Source organism: Pan paniscus, chromosome 12, assembly GCF_029289425.2.
Source record: "Pan paniscus chromosome 12, NHGRI_mPanPan1-v2.0_pri, whole genome shotgun sequence".
Classification (NCBI taxonomy): Eukaryota; Metazoa; Chordata; class Mammalia; order Primates; family Hominidae; genus Pan; species Pan paniscus.
The window spans coordinates 41,353,036-41,379,791 of record NC_073261.2 but is presented as its reverse complement, the minus strand read 5'-3'; the positions used below and the strand labels follow the sequence as shown (position 1 = coordinate 41,379,791).

The 26,756-nt window shown below is 41.4% G+C and overlaps 1 protein-coding gene across 1 annotated transcript in view; it reads left to right on the top strand.

The window, feature by feature from the left end:
• Positions 1-26,381, top strand: part of LOC134728598 (basic proline-rich protein-like) — an 81,152-nt gene extending 54,771 nt beyond the window's left edge. The window contains exon 5 of the mRNA XM_063594526.1: positions 26,220-26,381. Within this exon, the coding sequence (XP_063450596.1) occupies positions 26,220-26,243 (24 nt within the window). The 3' untranslated portion in view covers positions 26,244-26,381. The remainder of the gene's footprint in view (positions 1-26,219) is intronic.
• Positions 26,382-26,756: the final 375 nt, after the last annotated feature.

Sequence of the window (26,756 nt, the reverse complement as noted above, 5' to 3'; positions counted from 1 at the left end):
AGTGCTGGAATTACAGGTGTGAGCCACTACTCCCAGCCTTACATAATTTTATTTTAATTAATTAATTAATTAATTTTTTCATTTTTTTGAGACAGGGTCTCTGTCTGTCACCCAGGCTGGAGTGCAGTGGCGTGATCTTGGCTCACTGAAACCTCTGCCTCCCAGGTTCAAGTGATTCTTCCACCTCAGCCTCCTGAGTAGCTGTGACTACAGGCGTATACCACCATGCCCAGCTAATTTTTGCATTTTTTGGTAGAGACAGGGTCTCACCATGTTGGCCAGGCTGGTCTCGAACTCCTGACCTCAAGTGAGCTGCCTGCCCTAGCCTCCCAAAGTGCTGGGATTACAGGTGTGAGTGACTGCACCCGGCCCCCAGCCTTACATAATTTTAAAGTTTTGGGTTTTTAGTTTCCTTCTTGAATGTCTGGTAGGAGGTTTAGAAAATCCTGTTGGGATGCTGAACAATTCTTTATTGCATTTTCTGTGCATTGCAAAATGCCTAGCATCTTTGGCACTTTTCCTCAATAAATGCCAGTAGAGCCCCTAATCATTGTGATGACCAAAAAATAGCCCCCATACAGTTCCAGAATGTCCTGTGTGGGTGATAGTGACTAAATTTATTTTACTGAGTTACAACCTGTAGTTTGAAAAACACACGATCACATGTTGCCTAGCAACATAGATACATGCTGAGATCCATTGTTAGACAATTTCATAATCGTGTGAATATCATAGTGTACTAACACAAACCCCTACTGTACACCTAGGCTATATGGATAGCTTGTTGTTTATCTAAGCTAGAAACCTGCATAATATGTTGCTGTACTCAATACTGTAGGCAGTTATAACACAATGATATTTGTGGTTCTAAACATACCTAAACATAAAAAAGGTATCAGTAAAAATAAATTTGTGGGACCACCATCATATATGCAGTCCTTCATTGACCTAACCATGGTAGGCTTTGGCATCCTCCTCAAAACAGGTAGAAGAATTGATTATATTAATAACATTATTGCAAATACAAAATTGTTACTTTCCTAGTATTGATGGATCTACTTCAGTTAGCTTTGTTCTTTACATTCTGGTTTTCAGTCTCCAGTATAAATATTAATGGCACTACTAAATTCATTTAACCTCCAGTTTAGATGGTACCAGTGTCCTGTGAAATATGCAGAAACCCTTTCAAAAGCATTTCAGTTTGTCTTTTAATCTTTGACCATAACGCATGCATTGACAGAGCATTCACTGTACCATCAGAGAATCATCCTTTGAACCACCTGCCTCCTTGTTAGCTTACTTTTTAAAAATAAACTTTTATTTTGGGATAATTTTTGATTTACAGAAAAGTTGCAAAGGTAGTATAGAGACTTCCCATATATTCCTTACCTGGTTTTTCCTAATGTTAATAGTTTGCATTACATTGGTACATTTGGCAAAACTAAGAAACCAACACTGGTACATTATTACTAATAAAGCTCCTGACTTTATTGGGGTCTTAACTGTGTTTTTTTTTTTCACTAATATCCCTTTTCTGTGTGGGATCCAGGATACCAGGTTGCATTTAGTGTCTCCTGGTTTTGACCTTAGTAGCTACAGAGAACTGAGTGTACTGCCTCTTTGTGATAGCTCTGTATGGAGCTCAGTGTTGCCTGTTCCCAGCTCTTTTGCTAAACAGCCCATTTTGTCCTTTAGTAATTTCTCTTGGTGTAGTTTCTAGATACTTTGCCATTCTGTCTATATACTATATATACTAACTATATAACTATATATACTACTGTACTTGTTTCCCATTTTAAAACAAGACACACAGAACTGAATGTAGTTCTTCACATATGGTCTGGCAGAGTAAAATGTTGTAGATATATCACAGTTATGAATCTTGTATGGTTATTAATGCAATCTAAGCTTGCTTGTTTATTTGCTGGCATTTTTAGCAACTGCATCTCATCTTGGGCTAATATTGACGCTAAGGTTTTGCTTAGTTAATTAATCCAGGATTTCTTATCACATGAATTGTTTTATCCAAAGGCAAAACTTTGTACGAAGTCCTTTTAAAATTCATCTTGTTGGCCGGGCGTGGTGGCTCACGCCTGTAATCCCAGCACTTTGGGAGGCCAAGGTGGGCAGATCACGAGGTCAGGAGATCGAGACCATCCTGGCTAACACGGTGAAACCCCATCTCTACTAAAAAAAAGAAAAAAAAAATTAGCCAGGCGTGGTGGCAGGCACCTGTAGTCCTAGCTACTCGGGAGGCTGAGGCAGGAGAATGGTGCAAACCCCGGAGGCATAGCTTGCAGTGAGCCGAGATCGTGCCACTGCACTCCAGCCTGGGCGACAGAGCGAGACTCCGTCTCAAAAAAAAAAAAAATCTTGTTTTACATACCCGTTTGCCTCGCTTCAATCTCTGTTCTGTCATCTAGTATTTTAACTGTTTGTTTTATGCACAAGCTTATAAATGTTTGCTGTCATTTTATTTTTTTTATTTTTAATTTTTTGTTTGTTTGTTTTAAATAGAAACCGGGTCTCCCGATGTTACCCAGGTGGATCTCAAACTCCTGGGCTCTAGGAATCCTCCTGCCTAGGATTACAGGCATGAGCTACCACACCTGGCCTACTGTCATTTTCTAAGTCACTAATAAAAACATATATAAAATAGGGTCAAGTACAGGACCTTACAGGCCCAAGATAACTGGGCAAATGAAAGAAGATATAGCAAGCATGTAATTGTGTGAGGAAGCTAAAAAGGGTTGGCATAGTAAGGCCCTGATTCTGCCTTACAGTAGTCACCCTTTATCTGAGGGGGACATTTTTCCAAGACCACCCAGTGGATGCCTGAACCTGTGGATAGTACTGAACCCTATGTATCCTGTTATTCATCTGATAACCAGCTGCTAAGTGACTAGTGGGCAGGTATACAGCACAGATACGCCAAGCAAAGGATGATTCACCTCCGAGTGGGACAGTGCACGATGTCATCACACTATTCAAAACAGTAGGTAGTTTAAAACTTATGAATTGTTTGTCTCTGGAATTTTCCATTTAATATTTTCAGACCACTGTTGACCACGGATAACTGAAACCTCAGAAAGCAAAACTTTGGGGCGGGGCGTGGTGACTCACACCTGTAATCCCAGCACTTTGGGAGGCCGAGGCGGGCAGATCACGATGTCAGGAGATTGAGACTATCCTGGCTAACATGGTGAAAACCTGTCTCTACTAAAAGTACAAAAAATTAGCCAGGCATGGTGGCGGGCACCTTGTAGTCCCAGCTACTCCAGAGGCTGAGGCAGGAGAATGGCGTGAACCCAAGAGGCGGAGTTTGCAGTGAGCCGAGATCGCGCCACTGCACTCCAGCCTGGGCGACAGAGCAAGACTCCATCTCAAAAAAAAGAAAAAAAAGAAAGCAAAACTTTGGGTTGGGAGGACTGCAGTATATTCTGACCTGTGGGTGGTGCCTAAGCTAGAACTCTTGCAGAGTGTGAGAACAACTGAATTTTTTGGAGGGGGGCAGGTGGGCACAGGGTCTGTCTTAACTGAGAATGAAGCCAGTTGTGATTCATAGGATTGTTCGCTTACCTTTTATATTACCAGTCATGCCTCAGTCTTCTATCTTGAGATTTTCATGAGTCTTGCTTGAACTAGGCCTTTTTATGAATGACACTGAAAATTTTGGAGGACTGTAGGCCTATTTATTTATTTATTTATTTTGAGATGGAGTTTCACTCTTGTCGCCCAGGCTGGAGTGCAATGGCACAATTTCAGCTCACTGCAACCTCCGCCTCCCGGGTTCAAGTGATTCTCCTGCCTCAGCCTCTCAAGTAGCTGGGATTCAGCTCACTCCAACCTCCGCCTCCCAGGTTCAAGCGATTCTTCTGCCTCAGCCTCCCAAGTAGCTGGGATTACGGGCACCTGCCACCGTGCCCAGCTAATTTCTGTATTTTTAGTAGAGACAGGGTTTCACCACGTTGGCCAGGCTGGTCTTGAACTCCTGACCTCACGAGATCCACCCGCCTCAGCCTCCCAAAGTGCTGGGATTACAGGCATGAGCCGCCGTGCCTGCTCTAAATTTTTATTTTTAATTGACACATCATAATTATACGTATTTCTAGGGTACGTACATGGTGATATTTTGCTTTTTTATTTTTTATTTTATTTTTTTTTTTTGAGACGGAGTCTCACACTGTCTCCCAGGCTGGAGTGCAGTGGCGCGATCTCAGCTCACTGCAAGCTCCGCCTATTGGGTTCATGCCATTCTCCTCCCTCAGCCTCCCAAGTAGCTGGGACTACAGGCGCCCACCACTACTACGCCCAACTAATTTTTTGTATTTTTAATAGAGACAGGGTTTCACCGTGTTAGCCAGGATGGTCTCGAACTCCTGACCTCAGATGATCCACCTGCCTCGGCCTCCCAAAGTGCTGGGATTACAGGCATGAGCCACTGTGCCTGGCCTTTTTTTATTTTTAATTGACATGTGATAATTATACATATTTCTAGGGTACATGGTGATACTTTGCTTTTTTATTTTTTTATTTTTATTTTTTAATAAAGTAGAGATGAGGTCTCACTATGTTTCCCAGGATGTTCTCAAACCCTGGCCTTAAATGGTCTTCCCATCTTGGCCTCACAAAATGCTGGGATTATAGGCATAAGCCACCACACCCAGCCCATAGTGATATTTCAGTAAATACATATAGTGTGTAATGACCAGATCTGGGTAATTAGCATATCTATCACCTCAAACATTTATCACTCATTTGTGTTAAGAGCATTCAAAATCCTCTCTTCTAGCTATTTGAAAATATACAATAAATTATTGTTAACTAAGCATACTTCTTTTATTTACCAAGCATGTATTTGAATGACATACTTCCTCTTCAATAATGCCTGGTCACATATCAGTTCCTATTTTTCTATTTTTTTTTTTTCCCCTCCTACTGGTCTTTTTCTTAATATTTAGGAGCCCATTGTTATATTTGTTACCGATATTTCTCCCTACTTGTTGTCATTTGAGTTTGTTTATGGAACCTTTTGCCAATATTAAAGTGTTATACTTATTTATGATCAAATTTACAGTGTGCTCCACCCTCCCCTATTTATAGTTTTGCTTTCCTTATATTGCTTAGAAAGGCCTTACCCACTAAATATTCTCATTTTCTTTTTTTTTTTTTTTTTTTTTGAGATGGAGTCTCGCACTCTCACCCAGGCTAGAGTGCAGTGGCGCCATCTTGGCTCACTGCAAGCTCTGCCTCCCAGGTTCACGCCATTCTCCTGCCTCAGCCTCCCGAGTAGCTGGGACTACAGGCGCCCGCCACCATGCCCGGCTAAGTTTTTGTATTTTTAGTAGAGACGGGGTTTCACCGTATTAGCCAGGATGGTCTCGATCTTCTGACCTTGTGATCCGCCGCCTCGGTCTCCCAAAGTGCTGGGATTACAGGCGTGAGCCACCGCGCCCGGCCCTCATTTTCTTTTAAGAAGTTTATGTCTTTTTAAAAAAATCTAAATAATATTTGCCATTTTAAAGACATATGGCCAGCCAGTTCTTTTCTTTGAGAATGGAATTTTTATGTATGTGTGTGAAATGTGTCATAACATTTAGAAGAGTGTACAAAAGTATGTATCTAGTAAAAAGAGAATAAAACAAACGTCCACACATCCACTACTCATATTAAGAAATAGAACATCTCGGCCAGGCGTGGTGCGCATGCCTGTAATCCCAGCACTTAGGGAGGCCAAGGCAGGTGGATCATCTGAGGTCGGGAGTTTGAGACCAGGCTGACCAACATGGAGAAACCCCATCTCCACTAAAAATACAAAATTAGCCAGGCACATGCCTGTAATCCCAGCCACTCAGGAAGGCTGAGGCAGGAGAATCGCTTGGACCCGGGAGCCAGAGGTTGCAGTGAGTCGAGATCGCACCACTGCACTCCAGCCTGGGCAACAAGAGCGAAACTCAGTCTCAAAAAAAAAAAAAAAAAAAGAAAAAGAAATAGAACATCTCATCCACATGTCCATATCCACTAACTGGATCTTTGTTTTGATAATCCTCTTCCCTTTCTCTGCAGGTTTACTCCCAGTATATCCATTTGTATCTGAGCCACATATTGTTAGTTATGAAACATGGAATAGCAAGCCCAGGTCTCACCATGTGAGGAAAGAGCAGTTTGCACTATTAGGTGGAAGCCCTTAGAAGAGAAGCTGAACAGAGTCTGCCTTCGGCTTCCCCGAGTTTCCAAGAGTCTGGAGAAATCATTGGGCAAGGTCACAAATGCACCTTGGAAACTCAGGACCCAACATATATGGAGCGTTTAGCAGGGTTATTGTATGGACCAGCTTGGATTTCCAGCACAGGGATAGTCAGAGGACTGCCCTTCACTTGGCCCACCTCCAGCTCCCAGGAACAGGTCAGAGGGGGACGCTCTCATGGGGTGAAATGAGATCAGCTGAACCTTTTTCCTTAAGGGGAGATCAGGAACTTCCACATCACTTGGGCAAGACCAGCCAAGTCCAGATAAGATACGGGGACTGGGCCCCAGGTACCACTGTGTCCTCAGGTTACAAAGAAAATGTATGATATTGTATGATTTTATGTATGTATGTGTAATTAATTCTTGTTATAGGTGCTAATTGTGTTTTTCTTGTTGTTGTTGTTGTTTTTGAGACAGAGTCTCGTCGCCCAGGCTGGAGTGCAATGGCGTGATCTCACTGCAACCTCCACCTCCTGGGTTCAAGCGATTCTCCTGCCTCAGCCTCCCAAGTAGCTGGGATTACAGGCACTGCCACCACGCCTGGCTAATTTTTTTGTATTTTGAGTAGAGACGGGGTTTCACCATGTTGACCAGGCTGGCTTTGAACTCCTGACCCAAGTGATCCACCCATCTTGACCTCCCAAAGTGCTGGGATTACAGGCGTGAGCCACTGTGCCCAGCCGCTAGTTGTGTTCTATAAAATTTACATGAACACCAAGTTAGCAATTACTGAACCTCTGTTCCTAGAGGAAATTCAGGGTGAGGTTCCTCTGAGCCTCTGGTTATAACATTTTTATCGATGGATCAGTACATAACCTTGTTTTATGTGTATTTCTGCTAAAATATATCACATATTATATATGATATATATTATATATCATATTATGTGATATATATGATATATATCATATATATGAGATATATGTTATATGATATAGATCTCATATATCATATATCTTATATATATTTAGCAGCATTTCAGCACTACACTTGGGAGCCATTTAAATAGCGAAACTACCAAGAAACAGCACAAAAAGGTGAAAACATGCGACTAAATAGACCATGAAAACGACACTTGTTTACAAAATGAGAGCTGAAACAAGGAGGCAGAGCATTGCTTTGTTGGACCTGAGCTGGAAACATGCGTATCAAGCCACTCAACTTTCATGCTGCTCTGTGCCTGTTTCAGTCGCTCACTGGAAAGACTGAAAGCACTGCAAGTATTGACATGTACTTTTTTTTTTTTTTTGGAGACAGGGTCTTGCTTTGTCTACCAGGCTGGAGTGCAGTGGCTCAATCTCACCTCACTGCAACCTCTGCCTCCTGGGCTCAGGCAGTCCTCCCCCGCTCAGTCTCTCAAATAGCTGGCAATTTTTTTGTAGATAGGAGGTCTTACTATATCGCCCTGGTTGGTCTCAAACTCTTGGGCTCTAGCAGTCTTCCCACCTTGGCCTCCCAAAGTACTGAGATGATAAGTGTGAGCCACCATGCCCAGCCTTGATGTGTACCTTTGTATGTATATGTTATGGTTTGGCTCTGTATCCCCACCCAAATCCCATCTCAAATTGTAATCCTCATGTCAGTGGGAGGTGATTGAATCATGGGGGCAGACTTCCCCCCTTGCTGTTCTTGAGATAGTAAGTTCTCATGAGATCTGGTTGTTTGAAAGTGTGTGGCACTTCCCCTTTCGTGCTGTCTGTCTCCTGCTCCACCATTGTGAAGTAGGTGTCTGCTTCCCCTTCACCTTCTGCCATGATTGTAAGTTTCCTGAGGCCTCCCAGTCATGCGTCCTGTTAAACCTGCAGAACTGTGAGTCAGTCAAACCTCTCTTCTTCATAAATTACCCAGTCTCAGGTAGTTCTTTATACTAGTGTGAAAATGGACTAATACAGGAAATTGGTGCCAAGAAAGTGGGGCATTGCTGTACAGATGCCCTTTCAGTGAGGTCGTGCTGTACAGGGGCTCTTTCAGCCTGGCAATTCCTATTCTCTGTTCTGGAAAGTTTTCTTGAATTACTCTGTTGGTTATTTCCTCCCTTCCATTTTTCTTACTTTGAGGATATTGACGCTTCTAGAGTAGGGTTCCAGTTTTCTTCCATGTTCTGATTTCTGTCTCTTTCTCTCTTCCCCCCTCTTCTTTCTTTTTTCTGTTTCTGGAAATGATATACTTACTTAATCCCTCTGTTTTCAATAAAATATGCACTTTATTCCGTTTTCAACGATGCCTTGAGTTCCTAGGGGTCAGAGACCCTCTTTAATGAATAAACTTCTACTTTCCACTTGAAGTGCAGCATAATGTTGAAGAAGCAACTTAGAAATTTAACTGCTTCTTAAAGACCTTTTATCCATCTTCTATCCTTCAGCAGTTCTTCACCCTAACTAGGGTTCCAGCAGTGTTGCTGCCAGTCCCAGACATTTTGTTGAATTTGCTTTGTAAATTGGATTCTTAGCTTTCCCCTTTGCCCATACTGGGATTCAGTTCTTTCCAGTCTCCTAATTCAGTTACCTAATTCTGCTTTTCAGCATCCAAAATTGTGTTCCTGTTGTTTCTTTTTATTCTCTTTATCCTTTTGAAATTGTCTTTTATTTCAATTTCATTACAAAATTTTAAGAGTTTCAGAAAGCAACAAAATGAGATCTTACCTTAAGACTGTTCTTGGCCGGGCGTGGTGGCTCACCCCTGTAATCCCAGCACTTTGGGAGGCTGAGGTGGGATCACTTTAGGCCAGGAGTTCAAGACCAGCCTGGGCAACGTAGTGAAACCCTGTCTCTGCTAAAAACACAAAAATTAGCTGGGTGTAGTGGTGCACACCTGTAACCCTAGCTACTTGGGTGGCTGAGGCATGAGAATTGCTTGAACCAGGGCATCAGAGGCTGCAGTTAGCCTAGATTGCCTCACTGTACTCCAGCCTGGGTGACCAAATTGAGACTGTCTTCAATAAAAAAGACTGTTCTAGACCTTATTTTCACAAAATTATGGCTCAGTCTCTCAAATGCCATTGTCCGGTGCACCACTGTCCAGTGCAGTAGCCACCAGCCACATGAGCACTTGAAATGTGGCCAGTGCAATTGAGGAACTGAATTTTTAGTTTAATTTTAGCAGATTACATTTAGTGACATGTGCCTAGTGGCTACCATATTGGACAGCATACTTCTAGTACCAGTGAAGTAAGGAGCTGGAATATAATTTCTAGTTAGTCTCTACCACAAGGAAGATTTTTTTTCTGCTTCCTTCTTCTGATTTATTTATTCCTTTATATCAGTATGGAGTCGTGGATTCCTGTGTTATTCAGTGAGTTATAATCTATTACTTTTTTTTTTTTTTTTTTTGAGACGGAATCTCACTGTGTCATCAAGCTGGAGTGCAGTGGCATAATCTCAGCTCACTGCAACCTCCACCTCCCGGGTTCAAGCAATTCTTCTTCCTCAGCCTCCCGAGTAGCTGGGACTATAGGCCCACGCCACCACGCCCAGCCAATTTTTATATTTTTAGTAGAGGTGTGGTTTCACCATGTTGGCCATGATGGTCTCGATCTCTTGACCTTGTGATGTGCCTGCCTCACTTCCCAAAGTGCTTGGATTACAGGCGTGAGCCACCGTGCCCGGCCAGTCTATTACTTTTATTATTTATCTTGATGCTCAAATTGTCCCAGGTTTGGCTGGTGAAACCCCTTTAAGGTTTCTTCTGTGTACTTTTGATATGTCCCCATCATTCTTCATTAGTCGTTTCTAGATGATTCATTTTAGAACTGGATATATTACAGGCTCATGTATTTGCCCTGCCCAACCCATAGAATCCTTCATTTCTGTGAGGAGCCCTGGTTCCTCTTAGTGGAGGATGCTGTTTAGACTTACTTGGTGCTTGCTTGGTGTACTTATTGTATCACTGCTTCTAGGCCCTGTCACCTGACAAGGCATTTTAATTGCTAATGGCTATTATTGGACAGTACAGATGTAAAACCATCATTGCAAAAAAGGAAAAACTTGAGTTACTAGAATTTAGGGGTTCAAAGGCCCACCTGCACATCTCCACACAGTTGGTATTTGGCCTTCTGAGCAGGATGCAACTAGCTGGTGATGAGAGTGCCCGAAGACGCTAGTATTGGAGCTCTGGATGGAAGAAGACCTGCTGCCAGAAAGATGCTGACCTCTTCCCATTTTTTTCTGTCCCTCTGAAGCCTCCCATTGGCAGAGTGTAAACCAGAAGCAAGCTGCTAAGGGATTCTGAATAAATGAGTTGGCAGATCCTAGACCATGGTTTCTCAGCCTTGGCATCGTAGACATTTTGGGCCAGGGGGCTGTCCTGTGTTTTGTAGGATGTTTAGTAACATTCTTAGCCTCCATGAAATTGATGCCATTAGCCCTCCCTGTCCCGCTAATAGTTAGAACTGAGAGTGTCTCCATACATTGCTAAGTGACCCCTAGGGGGCAACATGGCCACTGGTTGAGACCCATTTCCTAGACCCAGCAGAGGGGGCTTGGAGCTGAGAAACAGTAGTAATAACTAACCATCGACCAACTTTACTTCAAGTGTTCTTGAAATGTAGAGGAAGGGCAAAGGGATTATGTTTATGGGCCTGTGATGGTCCTGTAATGTAGAGAGATGATACTTTTTCTTTTTCATTGACAAGGAAAGCAAAGATCAGGTAAGCAATCTCTATAGCCAGGCAAGAGTCAACTCCTGATAAAGTTGATATTTGTTTACATGCTCTTAAAGTGTGTTGTTGAATTTTCTGGGTTGGAGTTATTGCCATACTATTTTTTCATGAGTGAACTGTTTTTTGTGTGTTGCATTTCAGTCATTCTTGATGCATTGTTAATGAATATTAAAGCCAGTGTTTAAAAACTTTTAAATTTTGTATAATTATACTGTATTTGTATACCTTGGTTTGAGATTCACATCAAACTGTGTAAGCACTATCCATTTTCCTCATTTTATGTTTATGCTTAGTCCCTTCCTTCTTTCTTTTCCGTATTACCGTATATCACTCTCAGTGACACAAAGACATCCTTTCTCAGAGAAAGTCTCCCAAAGATCAGTTCATCCTAACCAACTGTTTACTGTACCTTTCAGCTTGCATGTCTTATCACTTCAAACCAAACATGTCTAAAATCAGACTCACATGCCTCCTAAACCAGACATAAACCACACCTCTTTTCCCCCAGTGCTAGAGTATTCTCTATACTTTGTATTAATTATTCCTACTCCTATACAGAGCTTTATGTTTGTTGTAGGTCCCTTTATTTTAAAATCCGTGAAGAAACTGGAGCAGACATAAAGAAATGTAATTTAACAGTTGATGGTAGGATTTTGGAGGACTTGCTAACATTTTAAATTGGTTAGCCTACAAAACAGGGGAAAGTGACTTAGTTCATGTTCGTGGTGAGTTTTTGAGACTGGATTTAGGATAACTGCTCTATATGTGGAGAACATTAGAAAAAAGGGACCTGAAGTTATATTTCAGTGTCTTAGAGAGGATTTCAGGAACTGCTTGGTATGAAGAGTTGTGTCAGGGTGAGTCTGTTGTACTTCCCCAGCTAGAACAAGTCATCTTTCATCATTTTCATATGTTTGGCTTTGTTTCTGTAGGTCTCTATCCCTTAGTCTTCATACTGTTTTAAATGCTTATTTACTTATCCTTATTCCCCATTTAGGCTCTAAGCACTAAGTGGGTACTGCAAGTGCTCAAAAATTTTGGTTGCTAGAAATAGTAGTGTTAAGTCAATGAGAAATGGTCTTAAAATATAGACCCAGGGCAGATCTTTTCCCACCTCAGTACAGTGAGCTGTCATGTGCCTTACTTGACTGGGAATCTATCACAAATACATGTGCAGACATTTCTAGTTTAGATAACATTAAAAAAACATTTAGCGAACAGTATGTATTCTGCTCCCTCCTTATACATCTTGTGGTACATTAAGGATTTCCAGTTTTCCTTTCCCTCAAACAGTTGCAGAAAGTCAGTATAAGAGTGTTTAGACCGGGAGCAGTGGCTCATGCTTGTAATCCCAGCACTTTGGGAGGCTGAGGTGGGCAGATCACGAGGCCGGTAGTTCCAGACCAGCCTGGCCAGCATGGTGAAACCCCGTCTCTACTAAAAGTACAAAAATTAGCCAGGCATGGTGGCACGCGCTTGTAATCCCAGCTACTCGGGAGGCTGAGGTAGGAGAATCACTTGACCGTGGGAGGCAGAAGTGTCAGTGAGCCGAGATCGCACCACTGTACTCCAGCCTGGGCGACAGAGCGAGACTCTGTCTCAAAAAAAAAAAAAAAAAGAATGTTTAAACAGTAGACCAAAAAATCCCAGGCAGGGGTGGGGGAGGGGAGACATTAAATGTGTTTCCCCTCTTTCATTGTTTGAAATGACATTATTCTCTTAACATGTAGTGTGTCTTTTTCAGGCCAGAGGTCACCTGTTGCTGTGCATATATTATTAGCCAAGTATATGATGGGAAGGCTTTCTAAACAGCTCTTAGACCCTGTTTTCAGTGCTCAGTGGTACACAGTCTTTGCATTGCCTGTAAGTTGTGCCTGTAATTTTCAAAAAGTTGAGAAAACACTACTCTAGAGTAATAACTTAAAATAGTGACTTTAAGTAGAGTTTTGTTTGGTGATAAACCTCTGAAAATAAATATCTGTAAGCACCTGCTTCAAGAGTAATTCCTCAGTCTCAGGATTTCATTCCAGAGAAGTTGTGTAATTAGTAGAATCTTCTTAAAAAATAAGAAGTCAAGGGAAAAACAATAAACAAGGTGTTAAATATATATCTCCATATCATAATAAATAAAGTTCTGAAGGCATCTACTTCTGGGGAAAAAAGGATTATTATCAAAAGATATGCTTCAGTAGGCAACCCTTTATCTTAATCACTGGTTTGCCATGTAATGGCTCTTTGCCTTTGGAGCAAATTACTTAGTGCCTGTGTGCCTCAGTTTATCCATCTGTAAAATAATCAACAGTTCAGTGACTAGGTCTTTAGCAGATTAAAAATCATTACCTTCCCTTAAAAGGGCTTTTCTTTTTTTGGGAAAGTTGGAGCCTAAACCAAGCTCTCTCTGCCTTGCTGCCACAGACCTGTCTGCAGAATTTTCAAAACAGAGCAGTTTCTATCTAGTGTGCATTGTTTAAAGCAACTAAACTGAATTGCACATGTATATGGAAATACTGGCGCGCACGTGCGTGCGTGCGTGTGTGTGTGTGTGTGTGTGTGTGTGTTTTTAAATAGAGATGAGGTCTTGCTATGTTGCCCAGGCTGGTCTCAAACTCCTGGGCTCAAGCAGTCCTCCTGCCTCAGCCTCCCAAAGTGTTTCCCTCAGCCTCCCAAAGCCACTTGTTTCCCACTAACCACCCTATTACATGTTAAAACTTGCAACCTAGTTCTCCTGGGCTATTGTTGCCACCTGGTGGCTTACTCCTAGAGGTATTTGGTACAGCATTTTTATCTACTTTTTTCTCCTGTAGAAAACAAGTACTTGTTCAGGGCCTTCTTTTTCCCCCCTCTACTTTCATTATTCAGTAATTCTTCTGTCAAGAAGTCTTATACCCAGGAGGTGGAGGTTGCAGTGAGCCGAGATCGCGCCACTGCACTCCAGCCTGGGCGACAGAGTGAGACTCCATCTCAAAAAAAAAAAAAGTCTGTTATAGACACACATTAATCCCCCTCTTCCCTTCTCTCTTTTTGAGCTCTTACCTAATTACTTTAGGAAAACGTCCCCTTCTTTTCATTTGTTTAATTCATTCAACAGATATTATTGAATTCCCACATTGTCCCAGGCACTCTTTATCCACCTCCTCTTCCTTCATTTTATGAGTCAGAAAACAGCTCTAATCATGGCTGAGTATAATAGTAGATTGAGTAATATAGAAGCTCCTCTATTTCCAGATAAGAGGCTCTGAAAGGCTGTTCCTAAGCTCACTCATGAGCAAGTCCATTGTTGCTAAGATAAGTTTCTGTTTTCAGAACAGGGATGCATTTCTATGAACAAATAAAAGAGTGTAGATCAGTTCTTTAAAATGAGGCAAACCAATCAGTTATTCCAAAGTGGACCAAGTTCCTCTATACTGAAAACTTTTAGAAATGAATTAAACTTCCCTCTTTCACAAAGTTCATAAAGAACTCTTTAAATACAATATTTCACCCATTTTTCTATTCACTTTGTTGGGCAGATTTGAACCAGCTTTAAATCATCTGTAGCCACAAAAGAAGTTTTATCACACTTTCCACCTACCTCATGACTTTGTGAAGATTGACAAAGTAATATATGTAAGTCATTAGGTACATAATTAAAAGTGAAGGAACTTGCTATTAAAGCACTAGAGGGACCTCTGTGTGGCAAGAATTTTTATTCACTGCTGTGTCCTCAGCAAATATTTTTGTTCAGTGCTTATCTTGGCATATAATAAATAATAAATAATGAAAGGATGGGTGGATGCTCCTTGTTGTTACATATCACAGGACTCACAGAATTCCACCTGGAAAAAAAAAAGTAGAAAAGCCGATTTCCAGTACAGAAAGGGTTGTTTTAAATGTTTTAAATGCTGAATGAATGTATCAGTTTCAAGTAAGACTACTGCGTGAAGACTACACATATTGCAAAACCTACTTACTAAGCTTCCCGGTTCTCTTTCTTCTGGATCTTGCTCCTGGATCATGCTCTCCCCCTATTTCATTTCTCTTTCTCTGCTGTGGAATCTCTTTAGCCATTGGTTTTCTCTTGAAGAGTATGTTTGTACGGGTCTCGATACCCCATTTCTCTCTCCTCTTGAGTCTGTCCCTTAAACACAGGGCATAGGTTTTTAAAAATATGCGTATATAGAGTTATATGTATATTTAATAGATCTTTTTATTCTCTTCCTATTTCTAAAAATAACTAAGGAAAGCTCTCTAAAAAAAAAAAAACAGACAAACCCTAGAGTTTCTTTTTATTTTGGCAAGGGATGATTTATATTTCCTCTGTGATTCTTAAGTAGAAGATGAAACAGCTCTCCACTCCTGATCTAGGCTCCCAGTTTATGAAGCATTATAAACTTTGTCTTAGATTTCCTTTCTCCAGCAGTTTCACATCTGGAAGTATCCTTTGACCATTTTCTTTAAGCAAAATAATTCTGGTTACTTCTGCTTTTCATTGAGTTACTTATACTATAGTTTATCTTTTTTTTTTTTTTTTTTTTTTTTTGAGACAGAGTCCTGCTTTTTCACTCAGGCTGGAGCACATTGGCACAATTTTGGCTCACTGCAACCTCCACCTCCTGGATTCAAGTGATTCTGCCTCAGCCTCCCGAGTAACTGGGATTACAGGCACCCGCCACCACACCCAGCTAATTTTTGTATCTTTAGTAGAGACGAGGTTTCACAATGTTGGCCAGGCTGGTCTCGAACTCCTGACCTTAGGTGATCCACCCATCTCAGGCGTGAGCCACTGTGCCCAGCCTAGTTCATCTTTTTTACTTGCTTTTGTGTTCATCTAAGATCCTCTTCTAAGGGTTGCACAATTTTTCAACTGCTTAAATACAGAGTCTCTTCTTGGAGATTGTCTATCATTTAATAGTATTGTTCTCTGTGTAGTTCTCAGTATCAAAATTATATAGCCTATATGATACACACCCTTTTAAAAAAAAAAAGTCACACTTGGAGAGATGCAAGGGCCTTGAAGAGATAATACACAGACATTTCACAGAATAGAAAAGAGGCCCTCCCTCCCTCCACCCCACCCCCCCAAATCACATGATAGCTAGAAGTCAAAATCGGCTGTCAATGGCAAGTGCTATATAATTCCAGGCCTTCAAATTCCAAATGAGGTTGACTTCCTGTTGTATTCTTTTTTCCCTGTGTTTCTTGAAAGTAACTTGCCCTTTGTTGACCTTTTCTTTCCCATCAACTCTCTATTCCCTAGCTAAAAACTAGTTTTATTAAAAAGTAAAAGGTATACCAACCTGAGATTTTCTCCTTTAAAAAGCTGTAAACGAATATTAAAAACCACTTTTATTTTTATTTTTTTAATAAGAAAGAAAAGACTATGTATTATTTCAGTGGCTTTTTAAAAATGTGTTCCCGCTAGAGGGCATCCTTTTCTCCTTAAAATTTTAGTTCATAGCTTTCATTTGTTTTACAGAACTGCTAAATACAAGATATATGCTGATAATATGAATGTGTTCAGATATAACGTTTTCAGATAGGTGGTTGTCAGATATACACCATTTTTTTCATTTAGGTTTTATCTGTGACAGTGTTGAAAAAGGGGTTAAACTGTATGTCCTAGCATTTTCATTTATCTTGCTAGGTGAACTTGATTGGATGGGGGATTACAAATATAACACCATAACCTTATGATGTAGCTTGTTCAAGTTAGCATTTTACAAACTAGTGATTTCTGAACTTCTTTATGACACAGTATGACTAAGCTAGATTTTTATTTTTATTTATTTTTTTTTTTGAGACGGAGTCCCGCTCTGTCACCAGACTGGAGTGCAGTGCGCAATCTCGGCTCACTGCAACTTCTGCCTCCCAGGTTCAAGCGATTCTCTTTCCTCAGCCTCCCGAGTACATGGGATTGCAGGCACAGGCCAGCACGCCAGGCTAATTTTTGTATATTTAGTGAGATGGGGTTTCGCCACGTTGGCCAGGCTGGTCTCGAACTCCTGACCTCAGGTGATCTGCCGCCTCAGCCTCCCAAAGCCCTGGGATTACAGGCATGAGCCACTGCACCCAGCCATGACTAAGCTAGATAATTCAGTGATGGGTTGCACATGTTATTATTTGGTTAACTCAGTTTTTGCAGAATAGTATAAGGTAAATGAAACCTAAATATTTTTTAATGTAATGGATGTCAGTGCTATCTAGACAACTAGTGGTTATTCAGCTTTGCCTCTCAAGGCATTATTTTACAATATTTGAACTCTTGTTTCTGTTATAATACTTTTCAGAACTTTGATTTTTTTTTTTTTTTTTTTTTTTGAGACAGAGTCTCGCTCTGTCGCCCAGGCTGGAGTGCAGTGGCGTGATCTTGGCTCACTGCAACCTCGACCTCCCAGCTAATTCTTGTATTTTTAGTAGAGATGGGATTTCACCATGTTGACCAGGCTGGTCTTGAACTCCTGACCACAGGTGATCTGCCCACCTCGGCCTCCCAAAGTGCTGGGATTACAGGCGTGCGCCACCGCGCCCAGCCAGAACTTTGATTTTTTAATATCTTAAATAGAGTGTACTGATATCTCATCAGAAGCAACTTCATTCTTCCTGTGAAGGAATTGATAGTTTTACATATGCCATGTATCTGTTCTGTTTCAGATTTCTCTGACTTCCTGATATCAGGTAAAATCACTATTGTTAACCAAGGGACTGCAGCAAAGAGCTAACTTATTTCCTCCCATAGGAACTTTAGATTACCTGTAGTTGACAGTCGTGGAGCAGGTTTTGTTAGTCTGTGTCATAAAATGACACAGATTCTGACACATATACTTAGGAGGGCCTCTGTATTGAGTGAGAGTCATTCTAAAGGGGACAATGGGCTACTGTTGAGAAACTGAAAAAGCCTGTGCTTCTGTACTTTTATTTAGAGACTTAGGTAGTATGGAATGTTCTATAAAATTAAATATTAACTTCAAAAAGTTTATGACAACAGAAGGAATTAAGGGACAGAGCTTTCGTAAACTAAACAATGAGAAAGGATGATAGCAGGCTATATGGAAAAACTATGTTATAAAACATTTTTACTTCCCTCGACTTCTTATTCATAGTATGCTAATCACCAAAAAACCCTCTGTAGCATGCCTGCCACATAGATTATTATTAATAAAGTGAATCTTATGTTGTAAGAAACCCTGCTGCAAACTTACCTGTTTGACTTAAATATATATGTGTGTGTGTATATATATGTATATATGTGTGTGTGTATATACATATATACGTGTATATATGTGTATATATATACATGTATATATGTGTGTGTATATATACATACGTATGTATATATGTATCTGTATTTGAAATACTGACCTTGAATCATAAAAGGCCTTTCGGTGTTTGAGAAGCTAAAATATATATATTACAGAAATGATTTTATCAAAAATAGATGGTAAATTTAAAAAAAACCCTGTTTCCTTTTTAAAGGGCTTACAGTTACGGAACTCTAGCTGGGTTTAAGTGAAGCCTGAGGCTACCACCCCCTATCCCTTATGTGAACCATTTAGGTAGCTTTGAATTAAATCACAAGAGTAGAGCGAGCAAGGGATAAGTATCAGCATCTTTTTACTGAAAGATAGAGTGTCAGTATCACCATGCACAGTTGCCTTAAGCTTTGTTCATCTATACTTGCCAGTAGGCATCCCCACCTCAGAAAGAAAAGGCAGGCCTGCAGAATAATGTCAGGCTACACACCAAAAAGTTCAGAGCTGGGTTTACCTTCCTGGCACCTAAATTCACACTACAATTGTTTGTCAATATTATTATACTATCATGTTAAACTTTCATTTGTGAACCTAAATAGATATCATAGGTATCTCCCCCCATTGATTAATTCAGTGTTATGCTTAAAGCATCGTCATGCGTGGAAGCTATTTTGTTTTTTGTTTTTATTTGAGATAGGGTCTCACTCTGGCACCCAGGCTGGAGCGCAGTGGCACAATCTCCGCTCATTGCAGTCTCAACCTCCTAGACTCAAGTGATCCTCCCACCTCAACCTGAGAAGTAGGGACTACAGGCGCTCACCACCACACCTGGCTAATTTTTGTATGTTTTTTGTAGAAACTGGGTTTCTCCATGTTTCCCAGGCTGGTCTCAAACTCCTGCACTCAAACAGTCTGTCCCCCTTAGTCTCCTAAAGTGTTCGTATTGATTACAGGCCTGAGCCACTGCGCCTGGCCTGGAAGCTATTTTGAATAAGAAAATTTTTAAGTATTCCATCTCTTTGCTCAAGTATCTTTTTTAGTAATACTTTCTTTGCCCACGCTGTCCTTCACTGCTTTATGTTTCTCCATAGCACTTACTTCCACCTTGCTCTACAACTTTTTTTCTTTTATTGGAGTCAGGGTTTGCTCTGTCTCCAGGCTAGAGTGCAGTTGCATGATCATAGCTCACAGCAGCCTCGACCTCCTGGGCTGAAGCAATTCTCCCACTTCAGCCTCCTGAGTAGCTGGGACTACAGGCATGCACCACCACACTTAGCCAACTTTTATTTTTATGCTTGTCTTCACGCACTAAATGTTAGTTTCTTGGGGGCAGGGCTTTGTTTTGTTCATTGCTGTATCCTCAGCACCTAAAACATATTACATATTAGATAATCAATATTTGTTGAATTTGCTGAAAAATTGCTGCCATGATGCCATCATTTGGTTGTCTTAAGTTGATCGGGGAGTCTCACTGCAGCTTTTGAGATCTCAAGGATCTCGAATGATATTTTGAAAACTAATTTAAAAGGTTGTGTATATTATTGAGATCAAATTGTATTCTGGGAAAGTGATAAAATAATCTTACTGCAGCCGGGTGCGGTGGCTCACACCTGTAATCCCAGCACTTTGGGAGGCCAAGGCGGGCGGATCACGAGGTCAGGAGATCGAGAACATCCTGGCCAATGTGGTGAAACCCTGTCTCTACTAAAAGTACAAAAATTAGCCGGGTGTGGTGGTGGGCACCTGTAGTCCCAGCTGCTCGGGAGGCTGAGGCAGGACAATGGCATGAAACCAGGAGACAGAGCTTGCAGTGAGCCAAGATTGCGCCACTGCACTCCAGCCTGGGCAACAGAGCGAGACTGTCGCAAAAAAAAAAAAAAAAAAAAAAATCTTACTGCATCTGAATGAGATAATACTACCACTTTAAAATTTAGGACTTTCATGTCTTTTTTTTTTCTCATTTGATTCTCGTAGCAAACTTCATAGATGAAGAAAAATTGAGCAGAGAACATTGATTTGTCTAAGTGCTTATTGTTAATGGCTGAGTAATAACAGGGAATCCCATGGTGTTTTGTTTTGTTTTGTTGAGAAGAAATCTTGCTCTTGTTCCCCAGGCTGAAGTGCAATGGTGCGATCTCGGCTCACTGCAACCTCCGCCTTCCAGGTTCAAGCAGTTCTCCTGCCTCAGCCTTCGGAGTAGCTGGGATTACAGGTGCCTGCCACCACGCCTGGCTAATTTTTGTATTTTTAGTAGAGATGGGGTTTCACCATGTTGGTCAGGCTGGTCTTGAACTCCTGACCTCAGGTGATCCACCTGCCTCGGCCTCCCAAAGTGCTGGGATTACAGGTGTGAGCCACCACGCCCGGCCTGTTTTTTTTGTTGTTGTTTTTTGTTTTAATAAAAACATATTCATTCAACAAACAATGAGAATCTACAACCTAGGCTGGTCTCGGTGGCTCATGCCTGTAATCTCAGTGCTTTGGGAGGCTGACACAGGCAGATTGCTTGAGTCCAAAAGTTTGAGACCAGTCTGGGCAACTTGGCGAAATCCCATCTCTACAAAAAAAATACAAAAATTATGCGGGCATGGTGGCGCACACCGGTAGTCCCGGCTACTCAGGAGGCTGAGGTAGAAGGATTGCTTAAATCCAGGAGGTCGAGGCTGTAGTGAGCCGAGATTGTGCAACTGCTCTCCAGCCAGGGTGACAGTGAGACCTTGTCTCAAAAATCTACAATCTGCCAAAACTGTGTTGGTTTTCCAGTTTTCCACCTGACAGTCCACTGACAGCCCAAAGGTTGTTGTAAACAATTCCAGCTTTGCTTTCTGTTTTTTTGTTTGTTTGTTTTTGTTTGGAAGGAAGGAAGGGACTTTTAAAAATAAAATATTGGTTGGATATATGAGAATTTTCATAAAATAAATGCAAAAGAGAAGAATGGTACTACAGATCCTCTTGGCCAGATGTAAAAACGTTACATTTCAAGATCCGTAAAAGCTTCACATACTCATCTCTTCATCCCCTTAACCCCCAGAGGGAGCCACTGACCAAAATTTTATCATTCCCTCATTTTCCTTTTATAGTTTTACTACATGTTTGATTTCCTAAACTAGATACTGGTTTTCAACTTTATACTGTATGTATTCTTTTTTTTTCTTTCTTTCTTTTTTTTTTTTGAGACTGAGTCTTGCTCTGTTGCCCAGGCTAGAGTGCAGTGGCTGATCTCAGCTCACTGCAAGCTCCGCCTCCTGGGTTCATGCCATTCTCCTGCCTCAGTCTCCCCAGAGGCTGGAACTACAGGCGGCCGCCATCACGCCCGGCTAATTTTTTGTATTTTTAGTAGAGACGGGGTTTCACCGTGTTAGCCAGGATGGTCTCGATCTCCTGACCTCATGAGCCGCCCGCCTCGGCCTCCCAAAGTGCTGGGATTACAGGCGTGAGCCACCGCGCCCGGCCAATACTGTATGTATTCTTTGGGATTTCCTTTCACTCATCTGAGGCAGATGTTCTTACCGTTGCTGTGATTCATTCTTTTTCCAATTCATTCTGTGCATATTGAACTGTTGAGCCTTTGAATCTGAGTAGCCTTTTTTTTTTTTTTTTTTGAGACGGAGTCTCGCACTTTCTCGCCCACGCTGGAGTGCGGTGGCGCGATCTCAGCTCACTGCAAGCTCCGCCTCCTGGGTTCACGCCATTCTCCTGCCTCAGCTTCCTGAGTAGCTGGGACTACAGGCGTCCGCCACCACGCCCGGCTAATTTTTTTTTTGTATTTTTAGTAGAGACGGGGTTTCACCGTGTTAGCCAGGATGGTGTCGATCTCCTGACCTTGTGATCTGCCCGCCTCGGCCTCCCAAAGTGCTGGGATTACAGGCGTGAGCCACCGCGCCCAGCCCCTGAATAGCCTTTTTAAAATTCAGTTACAAAAACTGTCGTCAACATTCTTCAACATTCTCTAGGTGCACACAGACAAAAGATTCCCCCCGGGATTTTATTTAAGAGTGAAATTACGGTATCATAGGAGGTATATGTGTTTAACTTGACTAAAAATATGAACAAATTTTTCAAAGTGGTTGTGCTGATTTACACTCCTACCAGCAGTGTATAAGCACTTCTGCTGCCCTTTATCTTCACTAACACTTGATATCATGAAACTTGTAGTTTCTTACCGGTTTGGTAAATGTAAAATGCTAGCTCACGGATGTTAATCATGCACTTCTTTGATGACTAATGAGATTGAGCATCTTTTCATATGTTTACTGGCCATTTATGTTTGTTGTTCTTTGAGTGCCCTTTGACAGGTTTCTCCATTTTTCTACTAAGCATTCATCATTTACTTACTGATATGTAAGAGTTCATAATGCATTCTGAATACCAAACTTTTGTCTGTCATGTATGTTGTACATATCGCCAGTTTCTGAACCTTATATTTTCAATCAATGTAGGCTGTGAAAAGACGAAGAAAAAGGCCGAGCGTGGTGGCTCACGCCTGTTGTAATTCCAGCACTTTGGGAGGCCCAGGCGGGCCGATCACCTGGAGTTCGAGACCAGCCTGGCCAGCGTGGTGAAACCCCGTCTCTACTAAAAATACAAAAATTAGCCGGGCATAGTGCCTGGCGCCTATGATCCCAACTCCTTGGGAGGCTGAGGCAGGAGAATTGCTTGAACCCAGGAGGCGGAGGTTGCAGTGAGCCAAGATCTCGCCATTGCACTCCAGCCCCGGCGACAGAGTGAGACTCCATCTCATAAAAATAAAACAAAAACAAAAGACGAAGAAAAAGTCTTAACGTAGTTGGACTTATCTCTTACTTTTTGATTTGGAGAGAGAGAGAGAGGTGTGTGTGTGTGTGTGTGTGTGTGTGTGTGTAAGAGAAAGATTTAAGAAATTGTTTTCTACTTTAGACTCATAAAATATTCTATATTGTCTTCTAGAGATATTTTTCATTGTTCTTTTGAATCCGTCTTTAAACCATGTGGAATTGATTTTTTGTGTGTATAGGATATGGGGAGAGATCCAATTCTGTTTTCCCCACATGCAGATAATCACCTGTTCAGCACCATTTCTTGTCCATTCCCTTCTTTTCTCAGTGCTCTTTAGTGACCTTGCTGTCGTAAAACAGATTTCAACATCTGTTTCTGGGCTTTCCATTCTATTCCATGGGCCAGTTTGTCTCTACCCTGGTGCCATTCCATCTTATTATAGTTATTATAGGTTTATTATTTGTTATGGTGTTACTTATTATTTATTAGTTTCGCTCTTCATATATAAAACAAGTCCCTCTATCTCGTTTTTCTTGGGAGCATCTTGACTCTCCTTGGCCCTTTTTGTAATTTGCATCAACATTTGAGTCAGCTTACCATTCCCCCCCAAAAAAAATTCTTTTTAAATTTTGGTTATTAATTGTATTGAATCCACAAATCTGTTGACATTTTATTATGAACCTTCCAGTCCATGAAGTTGGTATTTGTATTTTTTAAAGTCCTTTAGTGTCTTTGAATACATTTTTACTAATTTGCTTCATAAAGGGCTGCCTATCTTTGGTTAGATTTATTCAGAGGCACTTTTTTAAAATGCTGTTGCAAATGGCGTATTTTTTTTATTGCAGTAAAATATACATAGCATAAAATTTATTTTAACCCCTTTTAGGTGTACAGTTCAGTAGCATTAAGTATATTCACATTCTTGGAACCATCACCACTGTCCATCTCCAGAATTCTTCCATTATCCTAAACTCGAAAACTCTCTACCCACTAAACCGTAACTCCCCGTTCTCCCTTTCCTCAAGCTTCTGGCAACCACTGTTCTACTTTCCTTCTCTTTGAATTTGGCACATCTCGATGGAATCACAAATGACATTTTTTTGGTTTTTTGAGATAGGAGTCCCGCTCTGTCACCCAGGCTGGAGTGCAGTGGCGCAATCTCAGCTCACTGCAACCTCTGCCTCCTGGGTTCAAGTGATTCTCTTCCCTCAGCCACCCGAGTAGCTGAGATTACAGGCACACACCACCATGCCTCACTAATTTTTTTGTAATAAATGACATATTTTTAATAATATGTTTTTCTGTCAGAAATACAATCAGTACTTTATTTAGGAGGTCTCTATCTAACAGCTTTGCTTACTACTTCTAATAACTTAGCTGTATTTGGGTTTTCAGCATAAACAAGCATATCACATGTGAATAAAACTGTGAAACCCACCTACAGAATTTTAAATTTTAACTTTTTTTTTTAATATTTTTTAAAGACAGAGTCTCACTCTGTCGCCTAGGCTGGAGTGCAGTGGCATGATCTCGGCTCACTGCAACCTCCGTCTCCTGAGTTCAAGCCATTCTTCTGCTTCAGCCTCCCAAGTAGCTGAGATTACAGGCGCCCACCACCACGCCTGGCTAATTTTTGTGTTTTTAGTAGAGATGGGGTTTCACCAGGTTGGCCAGGGTGGTCTTGAACTCCTGACCTCAGGTGATCTGCCCACCTCAGTCTCCCAAAGTGCTGAGATTACAGGCGTGAGCCACTGTGCCTGGCATATTTTAACTTTTTTTTTTTAAACAAATAGAAATGAGATCTCTCTGTGTTGCCTTGGCTGGTCTTGAACTCCTGGCCTCAAGCAGCCCTCTTGTCTTAGCCTCCCAAAGTGTTGGGATTACAGGTGTGAGCTATGGCACCCAGCCTTGTTCAAGCTTCTTTCTTTCCTTTATTATTATTATTATTATTTTTATTTTTTCCAGACAGGGTCTTGTTCTGGTCCCAAGCTGGAGTGCAGTAGTTTGATCATGGTCACTGCAGCTTCGAGCTCCTGGGCTCAAGCATTCCTCCCACCTCAACCTTCCAAGTAGCTAGGGCTACAGGCACAGGCCACAATGCCCAGCTAATTTTTAAATTTTTTTGTAGACAGGATCTCTCTATGTTACCCAGGCTGGTCTTGAACTCCTGGCCTCAAGCCATCCCCCTGCCTCGCCTTGCCAAAGTGCTTGGGATTCTAGGTGTTAGCCAACACACCCAGTTATTTCTTTTAACAGGTCAAGAATTATTTGATGTCCAATTCTGATATGAACTCATGACTGATTCTGCTGCTCCTGCTAGTTCTTTCTGATGGTGCTTTGTTTTTTTGTGTGTATTTTATGGTTTAAATTATGAACTTATTCTTTGGATGTTTATATATGCCAGATGCTTGGTATCAATTCTAATTTAAGACCACTTTAAATTCTTGACCCAGGGTCTTTGGAACCATTTGATAGAATTTGGGCTATAAACCCACGAGGACTGGTTTGTGGTTATGGCTTTTTGTGTTATTTTGTGCCCCTAGGGCAGGGGGCTTTCACTGGGGTAATTTTTGTAATCCCATAGGGAGGATTTCTAGCCTACCCATGCATTGAGAGTATATTAGGGTCTTGGCTTTATGAGGAATCTTCTGTTAATTATCCCACCTTCACTAGGCCTTTGTCCAGTAATGCTGTGGAACTTAAGCTTAGATTTTTACCTGCTTGGGCAAATACCCTCATGGTGAAAAGCCTTCTTTAGGCTTCCAGTCACCAGTTCCTCTTTGTCTTGGTTTTTACCTTCTTGCTGGCTTATCAAGGCTTTTTTTTTTTTTTTTTTTGAGACAAAGCCTCACTGTGTTGCGAGGCTGGAGTGCAGTGGCGCGATCTCAGCTCACTGCAACCCTACCTCCTGGGTTTAAGCAATTCTCGTGCCTCAGCCTCCCAAGTAATTGGGATTACAGGTGCCAGCCACCACGCCCAGCTAATTTTTGCATTTTTAGTAGAGATGGGGTTTCAACATGTTGACCAGGCTGGTCTTGGACTACTGACCTCAAGTGATCCACCCGCCTCGACCCCGGCAAAGTGCTCAGATTACAGGCGTGAGCCACTGCACCCAGCCTGTATCAGTCATTTTAAATTATTTTCATGTGGAGTATAAATCAGAGTAATGTCCAGCACATGGCTAAAAATTCCCGTATCATTTTACTAAGTCATTTCTAGTCATTTTGGAAAGGATATACGGGGTTAAATGAGCACCTGAAACATTCATAAAAATGAAATCAGGAGTGGCCTTTACAACTGGTAACTAAAGATATTTCTTTTTTTTATAGGTGTCAGCTGTGATGCATGTTTAAAAGGAAATTTTCGAGGTCGCAGATATAAGTGTTTAATTTGCTACGATTACGATCTTTGTGCATCTTGTTATGAAAGTGGTGCAACAACAACAAGGCATACAACTGACCACCCAATGCAGTGCATATTAACAAGGGTAGATTTTGGTAAGTAATTAAAAATTTAATGAATTACATCATTTAGAATTTTATGTACGTTGAAGAAGTAAAGGCAAAGTGTTCTAAAACTCCCCAGCAGCATACCATAAGCCCCAAATTCATTAAACATGAAATAAATCTTACTTTTTTTTGAGACGGAGTTTCGCTCTTGTTGCCCAGGCTGGAGTGCAATGGCACGATCTTGGCTCACTGCAACCTCCACCTCCCTGGTTCAAGCAATTCCCCTGCCTCAGCCACCCGAGTAGCTGGGATTACAGGTGCACACCACCACGTCCGGCTAATTTTTTTGTATTTTTAGTAGAGACAGGGTTTCACCACGTTGGCCAGACTGGTCTCGAACTCCTGACCTCAGTCAAT